Here is a 20,047-nt window from a genome sequence, read left to right on the forward strand (position 1 = left end):
GATTTGTAGCCAGTGGGCGTATTCTTTCAGAGTTTCCCTCGGTTGCAGGGTACTCTAGATTCTAGAAAACCCGGTAGTTCACTGGCTCCAGACAGAGGATCTAGAGCAGGGGTGTCAAACTCAAATACACAGTGGGCCAAAATAAAAAAATGGGTACTAGTCGAGGGCCGGACTGGTTCAATGCTTATTGCAAAACTTATTGAAATGAACTTATTGCACATATTAAACCTGGAACCAACCAAGCTTAAATTATTGCCTATAAAAACAACATTAATCATTAAATAATCAGTTGCATTCATTTCTTATGGCTCTATCTGCAGAGTCATGTCTTATGGCTCTATCTGCAGCTTTTCTGGAGTCGTTCCTCATGATTACATTTCTCCACAGGCCAACAACAGCTTCAACAAAACTATTTCCCTCAAAGAAAAAACAAACATGCCCTGTTGTCGTGAGAGAAAAAGTCCAGAAGGAAACATCCATGTAAACTCAGTGTGCTGCTCTGAGATGCTAGTTCAGACACTTGGCACCTCATCTGGGTGCAAGGTCATCAATGTTTGGGGTCAGGCTCTGAGCGGAGGAGACCCTCAAGATGGAGTGAAGGTGTGCGTGCAATATACCGGCGGGTCTAAAAACCAGATTGTTTACAGCCTTAAAAGGTGTGTATGTGTGTGTGTGTGTGTGTGTGTGTGTGTGTGTGTGTGTGTGTGTGTGTGTGTGTGTGTGTGTGTGTGTGTGTGTGTGTGTGTGTGTGTGTGTGTGTGTTGTGGTGTGGTGTGGTGTGTTGTGGTGTGGTGTGTTGTGGTGTGTGTGCCACCCACCCATGAGGTCGCTGATGGTCTCTGAGCCCTGGCAGTGCTCCCTCCTCTCCGTCTCCAGCGCCGCCTGCAGGCTGATGCACTCCTTCTCCAGGCTCAGCTTGCTGCGCTCCAGCATGCAGCTCTTGTCCTGCAGCTCACGCACGTTGGCCTCCAGCTGCTGCAGCTGCTTGCTGCTGTCCGCCTGCGTCTTCCGGAGCCTGGCCGCCACCTCCGACTCTGCCCTTAACAACGTGTTGGCTTCATCCAGCTGGAGGGGAGGAAACGTGTGTGGAGATCAGTTTAGTTTGGCCACTTGTTACAGTACTTCCTCAGATCTGTTGGATACACATTTTCAATCAAGCACATTATTCTGAATAGAAATACATTATTTATTCCAAAATCAAATATTTTTTTTTACTGTTCCACAATGGTTGTAAACTTGTAACTCTAAGTAAATACATGTGTAAATGTAAGGCGGTGAGCGTTAATTGGAAAAATCTGGAAACCTTAAAGTGTGAAAAAAAAAATGAAATATTCAAATGACCATGACTTCATCCAATTCCAACCCATCAACAATTGTTTGTGTTTTTACAATACTAGGTCCATTTAACGTCAGCGCCGCTGTAAACAGGCAGATCATAACAGACCTGTTTCTGCAGGTGGATGTTCTTCTCATTGGAAATGTGTGAGTTCTGGTTCCTCCTCTTCATGTCATCCAGATGGTCTCGAAGGCCGTTCACTGCACAACACACAGGGATGCATTATGGTTCATTCCTTTCCTTTATATGTAGCCGAACAATTCTCCAGTATTATTCCTTTATTATTGAGTTTTAAACAGTGAGACGTGTGGGTGTCACAGAGAAAAGAAACAGTTACATCAAATTGTGTTAAGGGTTATAGAAACTAAAAAGCTCTGTGTGATATACAAAAGTATTCAGCTGGGAAAAACGTACATTGTTGTTCAGCGCAGTAGGGAGTCAGTCAACAAACAAGGAGTCCAAAACAAAGCGGTGTATATAAGAAGCATTTCCAGGGTTTACTGCTGCGGGGAGGAATCACTCAAACATGTTGAGTCATTAGCAAATGTCACAATGAGGTTTTGAAGCAAAATGAAGTGTTTTGAAGAAGTCATATTTTTCAGACAATGCAATAGATTCTTTATTTCCCATCTTTGATTCTAAAGAGTTATTTGACCAGGTGATGGCAGTAATGTCCAAATGATATCAGCTGGTCAATAAACCTCCATCGAAACTCACAGTTACCGTCTCACGGCCTTTTTGAGTTTTTTGTTATCTATATTTTATGTTTTTGCTACAATTGTTATATATAAGGTATTTTATGTTCATTTATTTAGTTGTTTTGTATTCATCCGATTTGTATTTTAGATGTCTTTATTTATTATATAACAAAAGTGACGTCAGAATAATTGGCAGGAATTGGTTGTGAAAATTCACGGAAACATCATCAAGGCTTTATTTAAGGAGGAATCAAATAAAACATCTTCTTTGGCGATAAACACAACGAACAGAACAAGGCACCACTGTCCTTGGCGGATATATGTGTTCTCTGTGCTCTTTCTAGTTGTTGTCAATTACGAAATGGTTGGGCAGGCCACCCTATCCTTTGATTAAGTGTAGCCGCTGAAGATGAATATATTTGAATAGGATGTACGATATGCGTGTGTCTCGGTTCACCTTCGTTCTCCAGGCAGCGCTTCCTGTCAGCCTCGCCCTCGGCCTTGCGGTTGCTCTCCAGGCTCTTGTGCTGCAGCAGAGCTTTCTCTCTCTCCAGCTGCCTCAGAGTGGACTCCAGATTCTTCCGGCTGCTCACCTAAAGCACGTCATTCAACACTTTATTCAACACGTCCTACAGGGCTGCTATTACAAGGCGCCGATTTCATATTTCCCTTTAGGACAAATGCTTCCTGAGAATCAAATGGAGGATCGACACAAATCCAATGCACATAAGACATTTCAATGGGGTTGTTAGAATACTGGCTCCAGCTGAACCCTATGGGATTCCAACGGTTAGGCATTCACTCAAAACTCTGTCCAGTGAAAAGTGAGGAATCTGACTTAAACATAGTTTTGGGGGGAAATGAGTGACCCCAATGAGGAAATCGGGTCACCAGGTAATATTAAAAATAGGACTAAGCCAAACATATGCAACTGATGTCCAACACTAACAGGTATCTGGCTGTGTCTCCACGGTTGTTCCAGAGTATTCACTTACCTCTTCCTCAAGTTCTTTGGCAATTTTGTCTAGACGGCTTGTGACAGCTCTGTGGAAAGAAAACAGAACAATATTTACGTAAGCTCGGACTGTGATGGTTGCTGCCTTTTTGTCTTTAAGTAACGTTTCTACAGTCCTGTACTGGTCCTGTATCCTTTTTCCAACCCAGTTTATATTTGAACACACACATTTCTGTAAGCATCAACGCCGTGTCAGAGCACAGTTATGCAGAGCTGAGTATATGTTGATTCATCTTTTATAATTCATTCAGGATGGATTTCAGCAGAATAAGCCATTAAACAATCTGAAGCAGTACGGTTCTCTCTGAGGGGCAGGAAGTGAGGGAGAGGGTCTGCGGGACAAAGTAGTTGGCCAATTCTTTGTGGTCTGGTAAACAATTGAGCGGTACGTATCGTTTTAGACGTGATATTATGTGAGCGTTGTTGAGATGAGTACTGCAACGTTTTTTAATACATCCATGATGCAGTCACGCAGAGCTACGTTGATAAGGAAGTGGGCGTGGTTCAATGTAAACTGGGTTGGGAAATAGAGACGCGTCCTGTACCTGTGTTTGTGATCCAGATCCACTTTGGCCTGCTTTTCATTGTTCAGCTGCTTCTCCATGAGGACCAGTTTCTTCTGCAGTGCTGCTGACTGTGGAGGGACAACAACCGACCAATCACACGTCAGGGTTACTAATCAATTGGCAACCATAACTGCATGTTATCCATCTTTCCTGTGACTCTACTGTATATCATCCATGTGGCTGTTGTTGTGAATGTCTCTTCCAAAACAAAACGATGAGCCGAAAGTCACCTTGTATTACTACATCTTACAGAGCTCAAACCTATAACAATTATTATTATTATTATTATTATAGGGCAGGGGTCGGCAACCCGCGGCCCACGGGCCGCATGCGGCCCTTTAAGCCCTCTGCTCTGGCTCCCTTGAGCTTAGACAAAAATAAGAAGGAAATAAAATAAAAGTATTTGTAGGACTATTTATATTTTGTTGCATGGTTGAAAATGTTCCGTATGTTGTATTTTGAGGTGATACTGTGACACATAAATAAAGAACAAAACGGTTTTAATTAGGTCAACTAAAATATGCGTCACAACCTGACCCCCGGCTCGATGAGCGAACTATGGATAAATCAAAGAAAAGTACCGGAGGAACACAGGATTTAATTCTGCGTGGACAGAGTTATCTGCTTTCACAGCAAACGATGCTGGTTTACCGGTATGTTTGATATGTAGAGAGAAGTTGTCAACGGTGGTGCAGCCTTTACGTATCGAGGAACAACAAGGGAGAGGAAGACAGCTGACGATCGTCAGTCATAATTCAATGGGGTATGTAATTTATTTCAGAAAACAATTTTTGTTATATTCCATGGAATGCTCTTAACGTCCCGATAGCAATGAATATATTAAATGCTTTGACAATAAATACATACAACAATTAATCTCTGGAAGCCGTAGCGCTGTAAAAAGCACGACCAATCATCTGAGCCGGCTAAAGTAACTGGATGGCCTACCTGCCTGTCAGCCTTCCATCTCTGCACAAACTGATCTCGTGCCCTCATTGGTCATGTGCGCGTTCGTGTGTGTTGGAGGAGGGGCTCTGTGAGGAAGTCTGAAGGAAGGGGCAGATTTTTTCCGGTTGTGTATTTTCAAATTCTAGCGCACTCGAGCTGGTTTCTCCAGTCTTACCTACCCTACCTTTAACTCTTTTTAGGGTGCAGCTATATGTTTTATTTATTTCAAAGTGGGCCCATTTTAATGTTTTTTTTCCTTCAAATGTGCAGAGGACTGCCCAAATGCTGTGTTTAATTTATTTTAAAGTAGGCCTGTGTATTATTTGTAATTCTCCTTATAAGAGTTCTTTGTTTCTTATTAGAGGTTAACAGTTTTATATCATGTAATAAATAGCCTAATAAATGCAAAAAAAACTGTAGTTTTTGTCTGATATAACAATAAAAAACTATGAAATATGTTTTGCGGCTCCAGACAAAAAAATGTCGGGGGAAAAGGAGCAAAATGGCTCTTTTGGTCAAAAAGGTTGCAGACCCCTGTTATAGGGCTATCAATTTAACACATTAATTGAAATGTTAACAATTAAATAATATTACCATAAAAAGTGTATAATATAATGTTTTATCATAATTAAATGAATGTAAATTGCTGCATGTTGTAAAAATATATTATAATATTAGTATTATATAAATAACCCTAAAAAGTCTGTCAGGGGCTTAATTGCGTTTTTCTAATGTTATTGCAAAAGATGAGTAATTGATAGCCTTGTATGAGCATAGACATGTCTCATAATTATTTGTGTGAACATAACAATTATTTGTGTGTAAATATGTGATTTGTAAATGTAAAACACCATCCACAAATGCATTTAAAAGATTTGCAAACTCACAAATAAATTTGCAAGTGTAAATCGGATCTGCAAATACGCTACATATTTTCACAAATAAAAAAAAGATCTGTGAATATCTCTTTAACATTTACAACTTTCGATCCGGCATTTGTGAATCCATTTTGTATTTGTCAACCAAAAATGTGCTTGCGGATCTCAAATCTCTGCTCGTGGATCTCACATGTCTGCTTGTGGATCGTCTTTTTACACACACGGAATTTTGAGACATATTTTCCGCCGGTCTCGGATAAAATCTACTCGTGTCACTCGATTATTTTCGGAAACCACGTGATGGCCCGCTGATGACGACATTTCCGCATGATTTCAAAGTAAGAGCATGATGGTTTGTTTAATGCTTTGTTTTTATATTATAATGAACAGCGGAACGTTAGATGCATTCTTTATCACCATCATCATCATGTTATAGTGATACAGTTAGTTTGTTGGTTCAATATAGCATATATCGAGCACATTCGTTGATGTTGAAGTACAGGCTATAGCCTACGCCACTTCCGGGTCCCGGGGGAGCAGCTGGCAGCGAAGCAGCCCCAGACAAAACTCTTTCTTCATTGTTTATTGTGTATTCAGTCAAGCGGGTCGAAGTTACAAAGCACTTCACATCTTATTAATCGGCCTAATTTTACTTTACCAGTGCAGTAATAAAGTAATCTGTAGAAAAGCACCGTATTTAGGTTAGCCTTCATAGTAAGGCTACATTAAATGTTATAATATTCATCGTGTCCTTTCTCCTGTATATGCATATATTCCTGTCTATTGCTTTCATTTGTCTGTCTGTCTGTCTGTCTGTCTGTCTGTCTCCTACCTAACTACCTATACCTACCTACCCTACTAGTTGTTTTGTTTGGAAAGGTTTTGTCATTGTATTGCTCTTTACCGGCACCTGCAGAGTACAGGACTTTACATTGTGCTTACAATTTTACATTGTAACTTTGACCCGCTTCACTGAATACACAACAAACAATGAAGAAAGAGTTTTATCTGGGCTGCTTCGCTGCCTGCTGCTCCCCCCGGGATCCAAAAGTAGCGTATAGCCTGTACTTCAACATCAACGAAAGTGCTCGATATATGCTGTATTGAACCAATAACACAAACTAACTGTATCACTGTAACATGATGATGATGACGATGACGATGATGATGATAAAGAATGCATCTAACGTTCCGCTGCTCATTATAATAAAAAAACAAAGCATTAAACAAACCATCATGCTCTTACTTTGAAATCATGCGGAAATGTCGTCATCAGCGAGCCATCACGTGGTTTCCGAGTGACACGAGTAGATTTTAGTGGAGACCGGTGGAAAATATGTCTCAAAATTCCGTGTGTGTAAAAAGACGATCCACAAGCAGACATGTGAGATCCACGAGCAGAGATTTGAGATCCGCAAGCGCATTTTTGGTCCATAAATACAAAATGGATTCACAAATGCCTGATCGAAAGTTGTAAATGTAAAAGAGATCTTCACAGATCTTTTTTTTTATTTGTGAACATATTTAGCGTATTTGCAGATCCGTTTTACACTTGCAAATGTATGTGAGTTTGCAAATCTTTTAAATGCATTTGTGGATGGTGTTTTACATTTACAAATCACATATTTACACACAAATTATTTTTATGTTCACACAAATAATTATGAGACATATCTATGCCCATAGGCTTGTGTCGATTTATACAAATATATGATATGAAATAAAATCTTTTCTTATTCTTAATCCCACTTTTTCATATCTCTATTCAATGCATGTGTCATGTGCCGCAATAATGCAATGTTTTTCAGTTGAAATATCTGCAATTGGGGGCAAGCAAATATAAAAAACTATCATTCATTCAGATTAGAATTCATTTAAATCTATTGAAAACCCAAATAGAGTGGCGAAGTTCCTCCCTTCCGGTGGACCTCCATGGGACCTTATTTCGGAAAAATTATGTATTGAAGTCAATGGAGAGAGAAAGATTATCTTTCGATCCTGTTTGAATTGTGCCACGAATTACACATATGATGTTTGTCAATTTAAAAGATACTTTTGTGAGTAAAAAAATGAAAAATGTGTCGTAAAATTGTGAAGTAACACATTTGTTTGTGTGAAACGGTCAATGAACTACAACTCTGGTCTTGCACAACAACACGTCACCAAGATGGCCGTCACTACTGTCTTGCTAAACAAGGGATTGACTACCCTCACAATGAAACGCGTCCAGAAGAATGTCATGCAAGCCTGCCTGCCTTCGATTCTCTCTGAACTGCCTGATCTTTTTAATGTTTAATGTCAACCATATGTGCAGATAGCATGAAGTACAAAAGATCGCCGATGCTAATGTAGCGTTAGCATTAGCATTTCTCCCCCGGGCTTAAATGGTGTATTATAGAATGATCACACCGGTGTGACAGTACTCTTCAAAGGGTTCACGAAATATGACTACTACTCTCACTGTTTAACATTTTGCGTTACTTAATGTTACTTCATGTTAAGGCTAAGAAAAATGACAAGGCTGTAATGCTAACTAACGTGCTTGCTACAAGCTAGGTAGCTAACTTGATCCAGCCACTCCTGGTCCTTTCATCAGACGGGAAGCGAAAGAACGAGCAAGACCCATTGCTGGTATGATAACAACCTGGTACTAAGCACACAGGCATCTTGTTAAAGTTATCTTAGTTATCTCTTATATTTAGCGGAGGAAAACAATTGTGACATCAGTTATGACATCACTTACGCAACTCTGGGATTTGTAGTCTTTCTAGTTGCGTATTTTTCATAGTCTTATATTTCAACAGTTTTACGACAAACTGTGACTTTTTTGACGTGGAAATTATTTTTTAAGATTGACAAACATCATATGTGTAATCCGTGGCACAATTTAAACGGGATCGAAAGATACGTTTTCTCTCTCCATTGACTTCAATACATTATTTTTCCTAAATAAGGTCTCATGGACCGGAAGTAGATGGGCGTGACTTCGCCACTCTATGATCTTGAATGTTTTAGTCCCATACAACAAATAAATAACAAAGCTACATTTGCAGTGGCATTGTACGAACAGCATATGGTGAGCTGAACGAAAAACATGGCCTTTGTTGCCTCTCTGCTCTTAGTTGATTGATTAGGCTGCTCAGTTAGCGCTAAAGCTAATAAGAGATTAGCTTCAAAGCCAGCCACTCGCAAAAAAAGCTGCTTAAGTATTACTGTGTGACTAAGAACATTGAAATTCTAACAAAGTACAAATAAATCAGGGGATCAGAAGAAAGAAATCCCTTTTTCTTAGTCATTTCCATCATAATCCCTAACCTCTTACAGAATGAAGCTGGATTGATCGCAATGTCAACAGGCCTGTGTGGTCGTGTAAACTGACGCCTGGCGTATTTATTTCCTGAGAAGCTCGGGACGGACAGTTTTACTAGAGTTGCTCGAGATGCACCTGGCAGTTACAGTGTGTGGAAGTGAAGAAACCCACCTCTCCTTTTGAATTATCATGAGCCACCGAGATGTTGTTGGAAGCGTTTAGTAACCTGAAGATGGGAAACAGACAAAGTCAAGATCACAGCAAATAATATCTCTCTAAGGGCTGAACGTGATCAAACACAGCTAGAGAAACAGATGACTTACTGATCCTCTTTGAAGTACGTGAAGCCGACGAATGGCAACTGGTTTCCGACAAAGGCCTTCGGTGTGGGGAATGATTCTACATCGCCTTTGTCATCTTCAATCTCGTCAAAATTACTGGTATCTATGTCACTGCTCAGCTCTGGGACTACAGGAGCCACCGCTGAGGAGGAGAGAGAAAGAAAGGAAAATGGTAAGTGTGAATTGCAGAATTTCTTTTGGAGTTGGAGAAAAAAAGGCATATTTAATTGGCTCAGGAACCGTTTTGATACTTACTGTCTCTGATGGTGTCAAAGGTCCACTGGTCGTTCTTGAAGAAAGGGTGTCGCATGATTTCATCCACGCCGTTTCTGCCCAGTCGCACCTCCCTTGAAACAAAGAGAGTGAATGAGTTGTTGAGCCATGTTTACAGTTTAACAGTATCACGAGCAACTGGCTACAACATGACCTACTGATACATATCCAGGAGAAAGCCGGAGTAAAAATATACAGATGTTGACTTTGTTTAGCCTAAAGCATCACCAAACAACCCAGTGGTAAACATGAGTGTTCTGTGAGCAGCTGAACAGTATCAACATGTTATGTAATGTCTGAGCAATGCAGTACACTCTCATGTCTTCAGGGACTGGTCAGCTTTCTGTCCCCAGAGTCAGAACTAAACATGGTAAAGCAGCATTCAGTTATTATGCTCCAGATATCTGGAACACACTCCCAGAAACCTGCAGGTCCGCTGCAACTCTGACTACTTTCCAATCCAGGCTGAAGACTGAACTCTTTTTGTCGCTGCTTTTAATTGAACTATTCATATCTTAAACTGAAACTGTAACTTTTATCCATGTATTTTTCCTTTTAATGTTTATTTTATTAGCTTTTCTTTTTTAATGCTTAATGTCTTTCATTTTTTGTAAAGCACTTTGAATCGCCTTGTGTTGAAAAGTGCGATATAAATAAACTTGCCTTGCCTTACACAAGAAGTAACCCACTGCCTCCTTCTGCCATCATCCTTATAGGGCTGCAGCAAAAAGTGGTCTTTCCATTTTAAGTTTCCAATATGGGTTTTTCAATGGCCAAAAAAAAATGTCAATACATTGTACCTTTTCTCTACCATTTATCTGATAAATCACAACAATTTAAAGAGGACATATTCGGCTAATTCTCAGGTTCATATTTGTATTTGGTGCCTCTACTGACAACCGCTTAGAGTTCCAGCCAATAGAAGTGTGAGTGTTACATAATGATATCACTATTACGGAAGTTAAGAAAGGAATCCAACATAGGCGTTTCAGGCAGGGGGAGAGAAAGTCCCTCGGATAGGGCTTCTTTAATATGCATTACAAATGAGACCTAGAGTTACTGAACATAAATGAATCAAATGTAACACTGTTGTCTGTTTGATTAAGTAGATCTGCAAAAAGGAATTGTATCAATTGGAAAATAAATAGTTCTAGCTCATTTAACAGATGGTAGCATCTCATGTTTAGGAGAGAAATACATGTACATAAGTAATTACCGCCTAATGCTTTACTGCTTTTATATGCTTCATTACAGTAAATACGTGTATGATTGTTCTAACTTTTTTATTACATACTGGGTTATTATTTTGTGAAAGCACCAATCAAAAAGATTATAATTGATTTGATCCATATCATATCCCTTTCTGCAAATGTGCTGGAATTCAAAAATTAAAAATACTGCTTTTAACCAAATGAATAGAAATCCAATAGAACAGATGAAGCTGCACAGCATTCAATGTTGATTAGGGATCCGTACAGCCGCATGAGCGTCACACAGGCACATTTAGAAGTGTGAAAGACTGTTTCTCTGTGTACCTGTCAGTCAGGAAGGCACAGATGATATTCTTGGCGTCTTTGGAGATCTCCACGTCATCGGGGAAGTGGAGGGAGTTTTTGTGGTCCATGATCTTACTGTAGGTTCCCACCAGAGAGTCGGCGTAGAACGGTGTGTCACCTAACAGCAAAACAGCAAGTTGGCGATAATAAACTGCACTGGAATATTGAAAACAGACAGATTTGTTTAGGTAATAAGAAGATTCCAACAGGCCAAGAACAGAAGTACCGTCCTTTATTACGCAAACATATTTTCAGATAGCACCTCTCCACTCTTGTTGTGTAAAATCAGTGACTTCCTTCTATGTTCACTGACCAACAAGCATCTCGAAGATGAAGACGCCGACGGACCACCAGTCACACTCTCTGCCATAATAGCCGTCTCCTCCCTGGGACTTCAGTACCTCAGGAGAGATGTAGTCCGGAGTCCCCACCGCCGTATCACAGTGCACCATGCCGGTCTGCAACGCAAGTCCATACATTAAGATCTTTCAAATCATGCAGGTTTAAGGAACCCTAAAGTCAATGTTTGTGTTGTATCTTAAGAGAAACGATGGATATTATTCTAAACATACCACCTGATGACACAACGGAGAGAAAAATGTAACATTATAGTGGAAAATCTCAAATGCGCAACAACTACTAGAAGGGCTGATTTAAATACGGAGACAGTTTTGTTTTTTGACTGAGATTATTTTCCTAATAAAGCTTGATGGACAAGACGCAGGTCCAAATAAATACGATGCATCTGCGAAATAAATCTGCCGTTTAATTGCAGTAATTTATCAGTGTAAGATCATCCGGTGACTTAAGAGTTGTGGTATTGTTGTGCCTCCCGCTAGTAGAAATGTATTTACTTATAAGTCAAATATATAAACAGATTGCAGTATAAATAAGCACTAATAAACGCAACATGCTGCTGCACGTGCACGTGTATACAACTCACAGTGTCCATCTTCATGCACGTGCCGAAGTCGGCCAGCTTGAGGTGTCCCAGTCTGTCCAGCAGCATGTTGTCGGGCTTCACGTCTCGATGGATGAAGCCCATGGAGTGGATGGCTTCCAGAGCCATCACCACCTCTGCCGTGTAGAACTTGGCCCACTTCTCAGGCACGTCGTAGGTGCTGGTGAGGTTCACCAGGTCTCCGCCCGGCATGTACTCCATCACCATGTACAGGAAGTGCTCGTCTTGGAAGGCACAGCACAACTGACGGACCAAACACAAGCTCTCATTAGTTTAGTAGTTATGGTATTGGTGACACGTAGGGATGAACAATGTGGATCTTTGCATTTCCAATAATAACCATAAGAAGTTCAAATAAAAATATTCGATAAAATAAGAAAATTGAATAAAGATATTAATAGGAAGTTTAAGTAACATGTGAAATCAATTAACTAAATAACATGTATCTGCAACATATAGTGGTGTATACATTTTAATCAGATATTATTGCTGGTGTCAATATACACAGTATGTATATGTATGTGAATTGCTACTTTGTTGCAGCTCTTAATAAATCAAGAAACAATATGTGTAAAATATAACAGTTTTCAACACAATTTTGTATACCTTTTAAAATAATCAAAAAACACCTCAAAATGGTATTATATTGTATTTATCAACGGGGGACATAACTGTGGAAGCACCAGACAGGAATATTCAGAAGCAGAGCACATGTCTTACCTGCACCACCCAGGGACTGTTGGCGAAGGCCATGATGTCCCTCTCTTCCCAGAAGAAAGCTGAGTCTGAGCGTTTGATCATCTCAAACTTGCTCAGCAGCTTCATGGCGTAGACCTTCTGAGAGGCTTTATGCCGGACCTGCATGGCGGAGACACACAGGTATTAACCGTTGGAAAAGTCATTCCGAATTTTAGATTGTTTTCAAAGTCTAACTTATTCTGAGCCACATTTTGGCTAAATGATTAATTGCATGTTATGCAAACTACATACAAAAACTGACCATATTTTCAATTCAATGTTGTGCAATAAAGCACATTGCATTTAGAATTCTCCATTCATTGAACACTAAAGAATATTCAGAGATATTTTCAAAGGATTTGACTTTGAAAACAGACCAACTCATCAAACCAACTGTTGCAATGACATGTATGTGTAGTCTTCTAGGAACCCTAATGTTAGAGACTTGACAATTAAATGAGAAAACCTATTTATTTATTTTTTAAAACAATACTCACGAGTTGGACTTCACCAAATGCCCCTCGACCGATGACTTTAACTCTGTCAAAGTCTTCCGACTTCATCTGGAGGTCTCGAGTCTGTGTTATGACTTTTTCATCTGAGTTTATAGAGAATAAATAACACAATTAATTATATTTTGTACCACAATAACAAATATTTAGCTTTAAAATGGGGCATTTCCATCTCTTTGTCTCATAAACACATAAATGACTCACATCTGTTTAAAAAGGTTTCGATGTTTTTGTTCTTGCGTAGTGCAGGGTAGTCCAAGTCTAAGACCAGGGCATTTATAGAGTCCTGCACAGAATGAAAAGAACAATTAATCATCAGGTTAGGGAGTGAGAATGGGTCACATGTATCATTTGCTAAATTAACAGGAACAAGATCATCTGAATGACCCCAGCTGCTCCTTTTGCTTTTCTCCAACACCTTCTGTGTGTTGATCTTACATGTTATGTCATACCACAAGTGTGTGGACATTAAAACATGACAAGGACACAAAGACCAAGACATGTTTCGTCCAATCATTCGCACACAAGAAATGAATAATCACAGTGTAAGTGTCCAAATAGTAAGTGTTGCATTCTTATCATGTATAGACACCATGCATGTATGACTGTGCATGCTGTGAGCATCGGATGCAGCCAGCTACTGAAGAAATGTGTCATTACTTATGCTTCGTAACTCACTTGAAAGGGGCCCTTTCATTGGTGGGGACTTTTCCCTTTTCTGTAGTGCGTTATAGGTTTGTGTGTATGTAAATGGTCTGCAGAATGAGTTTCTCTCCCACACACTCCGCCCCCCTGCCTGAAACGCCTACATTGGACTCCTTTGTTTACTTTCTGGAACATAGTGCAGTGTTTCCCACAGAATTTGATTCTATTTGTGGGGGCACCGCACCGCACCCCCCTGGCAAGAAAAGCCAAAGGCCCCTTAACCTATTCGGGTGGCCCACGCATCCACCCCCCCCCCATAAATAAGAAAATACATGCGAGTTCATGGCTACTGTAGACAACGTTCTTGTTGCTCTGTGTTGCGTTGCTAAGGAGTGAGACACACCGGAGTTGAGGATCTGTGGGGTTTATTCTCCCAAAAAATATGATTTAGGCATTTCGCAGACGCCTTATTCCAAAGCGACTTACAATGACCAATTACAGGGACATCCTCCCTGGAGTAACCGAGGGCTAAGTGCCTTACTCAAGGGCACACTAGTAGTGGTGTTCCAGGCGGGATTTGAACTCGCAACCTTCCGCCACAAATAAATCAATGTATGGGAAACACTGTAGTGACATCATTATGTAACGTTCGCGTTTCTATCGGCTTGCGCTCCAATACATTGTACATGATAGGCTAAGGGGCAGAACAATTGCGAAACATCTCTAGGCAGTTCACCAATCACAACAGAGCAGGCCAGTTAACCAATCAGAGCAGACTGGGCTCTGGTTTCAGACAGAGGGTGAAAAGAGGTGCTGCAGCACAGGCAGTATGAGGAAAATAAAGAGCTTTTTGAACATTAAAGCATGGAGACATGTCCCAGTAGAGACACTACATACAAATATGAACCTGAAAATGAGCATAATAGCTCCTTTTTAATGACAACTGTAGCAACAGAAAATGTAAAAGAAAAAAGAACATTGTTCCAGACTCTAATTTAGGAGAAATTAATCAAAACCAACTGGCGAACACATTCTACCCAATAAAGGCAGTGAAGTGCAGGAGTCCAACTTAACATTACTGACCAATGACTGCATCTCTAAGGAGAGTTTATTTTTTGTATATTTTTTTACCACAGCACTGAACAAAAACAGTTAGACATCACTGCTACACAGCACGTTTAACAAATAAACAGCTTTGGAGAGCGTTTCATTCAACAGGGATCAAGCTAACGGACTGGATAAATAAACTTCAGCTACGGTACATGCAGAGAAAATGGTTTCTAACTGAAGGCTCTGTTCTTTGCGACAGAGAGGCAGGATGACTAATTATTCCATAAGCAGTAACTCTCCTGATTGTGTCAATGATATTCATGTTCTGACAAATGATGAACACGCTGTTTGTGTGACTGTTTGAATGATTGGTGTTGTGAAGATGAAGTCATCTCCGCACAGTGAATAGTCACCGGTTAATTACACTCATGGTACTCAAAGCACTTATTTGTCATTTTGTTATATTTCTGACCGAACATAAAAATAAAATGCCTCTTACAGGTTATGAACTAGGGCTGTACCCGAATATCTGAATATTCGTTCGTTGGAGTACTATTCGGGTTTCAATTTCGTTATTCGGATATTTGTTTTTTTGAATTCATTGAAAACTCCAATATCAACGTAAGAGCTTGTGCCTCATCGGGGGGTGCCAACACTTAACCATAAACGTTATGGTTTACTTTCTCCATCTTTATATGTAGATATTACTTTTTCTCCGTTAATCTCCAGCACATTGTTTCCATAGCAACAACAACTTCCTGTCAACAGCGCTAACTTTCCTTCAAAATAAAAGCATGTCCATACAAAATAGGAAGCCAAGCCAAATTACACTTAAGACATATATACAACTGCAACGAAAGTAACAAACACAATATCCTTTTCAATTTCAAAGAACACAAATTGGGTTACATTAACAAAGAACTATAAAACAACAATAGTGTAGAATAACAAAATGAATGCCGTGAATAAACCGAAATACAGGTGTTGAAGCGGTTCGCTGCTGATTACTACACACCCCCCCGCGCGGGCCGAATATTCGCTGCTGATTACTACTGAATATCCGGAGCCCGAAAAATGGTATTCTGGACAGCCCTATTATGAACAAAACATAGGAAAGGACATGACAACTGAAGTAATACGTCGTCAACACGTTTTTAAAAGAATCCACCGAGTAGCAAAAGCTTCATATATCTGAACTGAACATGTATTGATATGGTGCCTGTAATGAACTGCGTGTCAACCAAGTCTGTAATAAATACTTTCTTTATTTAGTGCAAAGAGGTGATGTTTCTTAGCATTACAATATCGTTTATTTAATCCATATTTAACCAACTGTAATAGTAAGACTGAACAGACCAATACTATATTTGTGCAAAATATATCTGCTGCAGAAACAACTTGTTGCATTAGCAACAGTTACTGACCATTTTTTCCATCGACATTCTTCAAACCAGTTCATTTGTCTTTTAAGGGAGACATAGAAATACATATACATGTACATATACTCTGTAGGCAGGCTGTATATTTGCATTCATATCTCAGGTATCATATTAAGGTACCCCAAAACAACAGGGCAATGTAGGGAAACCATTAAATAAGTAAAAGACTGACTGATGTAAACCCCTAATCGTTACAGTGTGTCACAATTAGGGTTGGGTATCGTTTGAATTTCCACGATTCTGATTCCGATTCTACTTTTCGATTCCGGTTCTTAACTCCGATTTTTTTTGAGGGGCAGGGTAAAAAAATGATACATGCTTCTTCCACCAAAAAAATGTACATTTATTCGAGAAACTTTTACACAGGTTAGTTTACAGTAATATTCACATTTATCAGTCTGTTTATATTCACTGCTATGTAACTGTAACCTGAGAACCACTGAAGCTACAACAGTGCAACAGTCCAACTTTTAAAGGAAACCCCACCCCCCCCCCCCATTTAAAAACAGTTCTTGTTGAGAAAAACAAGCATATCTGCATTGCGGGAAGAAATGTTTGAACATTTTAAAGTAAAATGCTTCAATCTGTTTGTGAATTGTGATGAAAACGTTTGAGACCCACTGAGATAACTTAGACTAAAGTGAACTATCTAAACACTCAAGAGTCCTTTACCTCACTGAGCTGTAGTTATCAGCCTCAGTCTGACTGGAGAGGACTCTCCCTCCACATCATTGTAGAAACATCTTCTTCTTCCGTTAGAGCATCTAGCACCAGATGCTAATAACAACAGCGCGTACCGGTGCACCCTCCCTTTCTCCCTCGCTCGCTCACACTCGCACTTTGGCTGTGAGCTGCGGGTGTCGGATAAGCAAACATCCCCCATTTTCATCACTTACAGCGCCCATCGTACAGGGCACATGAAAAGTGTAACCGGGATGAAAAGGGTGTTACATTTACTTAATTATGAATGTTGTTGCATCAAGGCCGAACATTAGGATGAGCACCAACGGTCAAAACATTTGTTTTCCTCCCAGAGCTGTCAGCGCAGCGCCTCCACAGATCTGGCGCCCTAGGCGAACATCTATAACGCCAGTGCGACGGGCCGGCCCTGGTCTCAGGTTACGCTGTAGGAAGTGTAGGTACAACCAGACCCATATAATAGTATAATATAATATATAATATAATATAATATATAATATAATATGGCGCTGGGTACAACCATAGATATATATGAACACGTGTTTATATATATCTATGGGTACAACGTTACATTTCCTGCCCCGCCGCAGTCATACAGTAGGCTACGGAGAGCGGCGAGAAACATTTCCTCAGGCATCGAAAAGCGAAACCGAAATTCACATGTCTAAATTATGCCGTTGGAACCGAAATGTTGGTTCTCGGTACCCAACCCTAGTTACAATAAGGAAGTCATCTATCAAATTGTGTCAGCTACGCATTCCTGAACAGTCAATGAGGAGCTGTGTGAAACACTGGACCAGTACAAATGTTATACGAGAGAACACAAGAGCCCCACTCCCTTTGACTTTCAAAGGCATCTCCTACTTTTTCCTTACTCTTCTGTTCCTCCTATCATTACAGGATGGCATGTTCTGTTCCATGTTCCCCTCACATCCTCTTATTTCTCCACCACTTTCCCCCCTTGCCCTTTTCTGCTTCTTATCTGCCTGTCCTCCTGCTGCTCTCTCCATCGTTCTCCACTCGGCTGCGATCAGTCGGCAGCGTGCAGAACACTCCGTTTCATCATCGCATTTCCACTTCCCCATTAAAGGACTGACCTCACACAAAACTACTATTTAAGGCAAAAAAATACACACACGCCGGGGGGGTGGAGAGGGGTTGCCGGGGGCGTGTGCGTGTACGTACACACACGCACGAGGATCTCCCAGCAATACAGGAAATGATCCACCCCACCCCGGGGCCTGCAGATAATTTCTCTGTGTCATGAAGCCAGTCCCTGTGTGCAAGTCATTTCCTCTGAGGCAGCATTCTCTGCTACTGCTGCTTTGTCTGCAGCCAACATTTCAATGACACATGCATAACAGCTACAGGTATGACTAGTGGTGGAAAAGTACTCAAAGTTTAGATATTTTACTCAAAGTTTTCAAAGTAGCAAAAGAAAAAGGAAAAACACTCCTGCATTCAAAATCTTGCTGAAGTAAAAGTACAAAAGCATTGCCATCAACTAAAGCCAAAAGTAAAAGCACACATTATTTGTAAAACCCCATTTCAGAATCGTATTTATCTGACAATGTGATTATAGAGTAGGGCTGCTCAATTATGGCAAAAATCATAATCACAACTATTTTGGTCAATATTGATATCACGATTATTAAATACAATTATTCATTGACTTTGAAAACATCAAATTATTGAACTTATAAAAAAAATAATGATAATTGAAACAGTACGTTTTTAACAGTTGATTACCCTGAACTTTAATGTAATGTAACTTTAAGTATAATTCAACTGAAAAAAAAGATTATACATTTATATCTACATTTAAATAAATAATATCAAAATAATAAATACCAATAAAGATCAACAAATATTTTGTAGCGCACTTCCACAACCTACTAAACATATATAAATTTGATAACTAATGTCACTCACAACCTGTAATGTTTACTTATACAGCTACACGCAGTACTCTTACTTTGGAAACCCCTTACCCGGAAACCGGAAGTAGCGAGCTAAGAGGCTCCGGCTTGACGAGTTAGTAAAGGTTGACTGTACGCTAGAGACCGGACACCGGAACATGGAGGACCGGAGAATAAAGACATGGCAACTAAAGCTTCCCTTATAACGTTTTTATATGGATTTATTAAACAGACTGCAAGTCACAACACAACCTGGCCGACAGGGCTTTTAGGGAGGGGCGAAAGCGCAACGCGCGGGCCGGATGTATAACGCAAGACAAATTGAGAGCATCATTGCGAAAGGGAATGCAGCAAAATAATCGTTTTATTTCGATTGCGCTGTTTTTGTAATCGTTGCAAGCGAAAATCGTAATCCAGATTAAAATACGATTCATTGCACAGCCCTATTATACCTCATTCACACCAACGGTGTTTCAGGGCCCGTTCGGAGCTGGAGCTTGAAAAGCACCGGTTGTTCCTGTTCACACCGCAGCGGAGCAGACTCTTAGCTCCGGAATCCGGTTCGTTTCAAGCACCAAAAAATTGTCTGGCTAGAGCAAAAGCACCACATACGTCACGCTTACGTCGAAGCAGGGGCAGGGGCAGATCAACTCCTGAACAACAACAAAAAGCCGGCGTTTTATCCAGTTTGTACACAACGATGGAGAAACTTAACAAGCAGCAGTGGTCCACTGAAGAGACCAGCTACCTACTGGGAATCTGGTCTTCCGAAGACGTACAGAGGAAGCTGGAGCACAATCGGCCATTGTTGTTGTTGTTAGCTGTGAGGGGTTGCCGCGCGGTTTGGCTTTATAAAGCAGAACGACGCAAACGATGATGCAATGACGCAGCACCAGTCGGACTCCGGAGAGCCGGAGCTAAACCGAAGAACCGGTTCTGAACCTGAAAAGCTCTAGCACGGAGCTTGAACCGGTGTGAATGAGGTATTATAGAGTGATTGTAATTCAACATAAAGCTTCAGATACTTGGGATATTACTGAAGTATTTGATGTCTTAGATCCTAACGTGCAAATGCTTTGAGCATGTATTAACCTAAGACCTTCTTTCAGGCTTCACAAACGCATTCAAAGCCGTTTACTTCGAGAAATGCCTAGTCTTTTCCA

At 40.3% G+C, this 20,047-nt stretch overlaps 1 protein-coding gene across 3 annotated transcripts in view; it reads right to left on the reverse strand.

Annotated features, from left to right (window-relative positions):
* The window catches only part of rock2a (rho-associated, coiled-coil containing protein kinase 2a), a 65,354-nt gene that overhangs the window by 17,975 nt on the left and 27,332 nt on the right, over positions 1–20,047 (reverse strand). For all 3 annotated transcript variants that reach the window (XM_034112211.2, XM_034112212.2, XM_034112213.2), the window contains exons 2-15: positions 13,337–13,418; positions 13,118–13,218; positions 12,603–12,740; positions 11,865–12,125; positions 11,235–11,379; positions 10,901–11,039; positions 9,348–9,439; positions 9,075–9,234; positions 8,923–8,977; positions 3,595–3,683; positions 3,030–3,078; positions 2,492–2,627; positions 1,445–1,536; positions 819–1,065 (exon numbers count right to left, since the gene is read on the reverse strand). In XM_034112211.2, coding sequence (XP_033968102.1) covers positions 819–1,065; positions 1,445–1,536; positions 2,492–2,627; positions 3,030–3,078; positions 3,595–3,683; positions 8,923–8,977; positions 9,075–9,234; positions 9,348–9,439; positions 10,901–11,039; positions 11,235–11,379; positions 11,865–12,125; positions 12,603–12,740; positions 13,118–13,218; positions 13,337–13,418 — 1,786 coding nt within the window. The remainder of the gene's footprint in view (positions 1–818; positions 1,066–1,444; positions 1,537–2,491; positions 2,628–3,029; positions 3,079–3,594; positions 3,684–8,922; positions 8,978–9,074; positions 9,235–9,347; positions 9,440–10,900; positions 11,040–11,234; positions 11,380–11,864; positions 12,126–12,602; positions 12,741–13,117; positions 13,219–13,336; positions 13,419–20,047) is intronic.

The sequence above is a fragment of the Pseudochaenichthys georgianus genome, chromosome 22 (assembly GCF_902827115.2).
Source record: "Pseudochaenichthys georgianus chromosome 22, fPseGeo1.2, whole genome shotgun sequence".
NCBI classification, from domain to species: Eukaryota; Metazoa; Chordata; class Actinopteri; order Perciformes; family Channichthyidae; genus Pseudochaenichthys; species Pseudochaenichthys georgianus.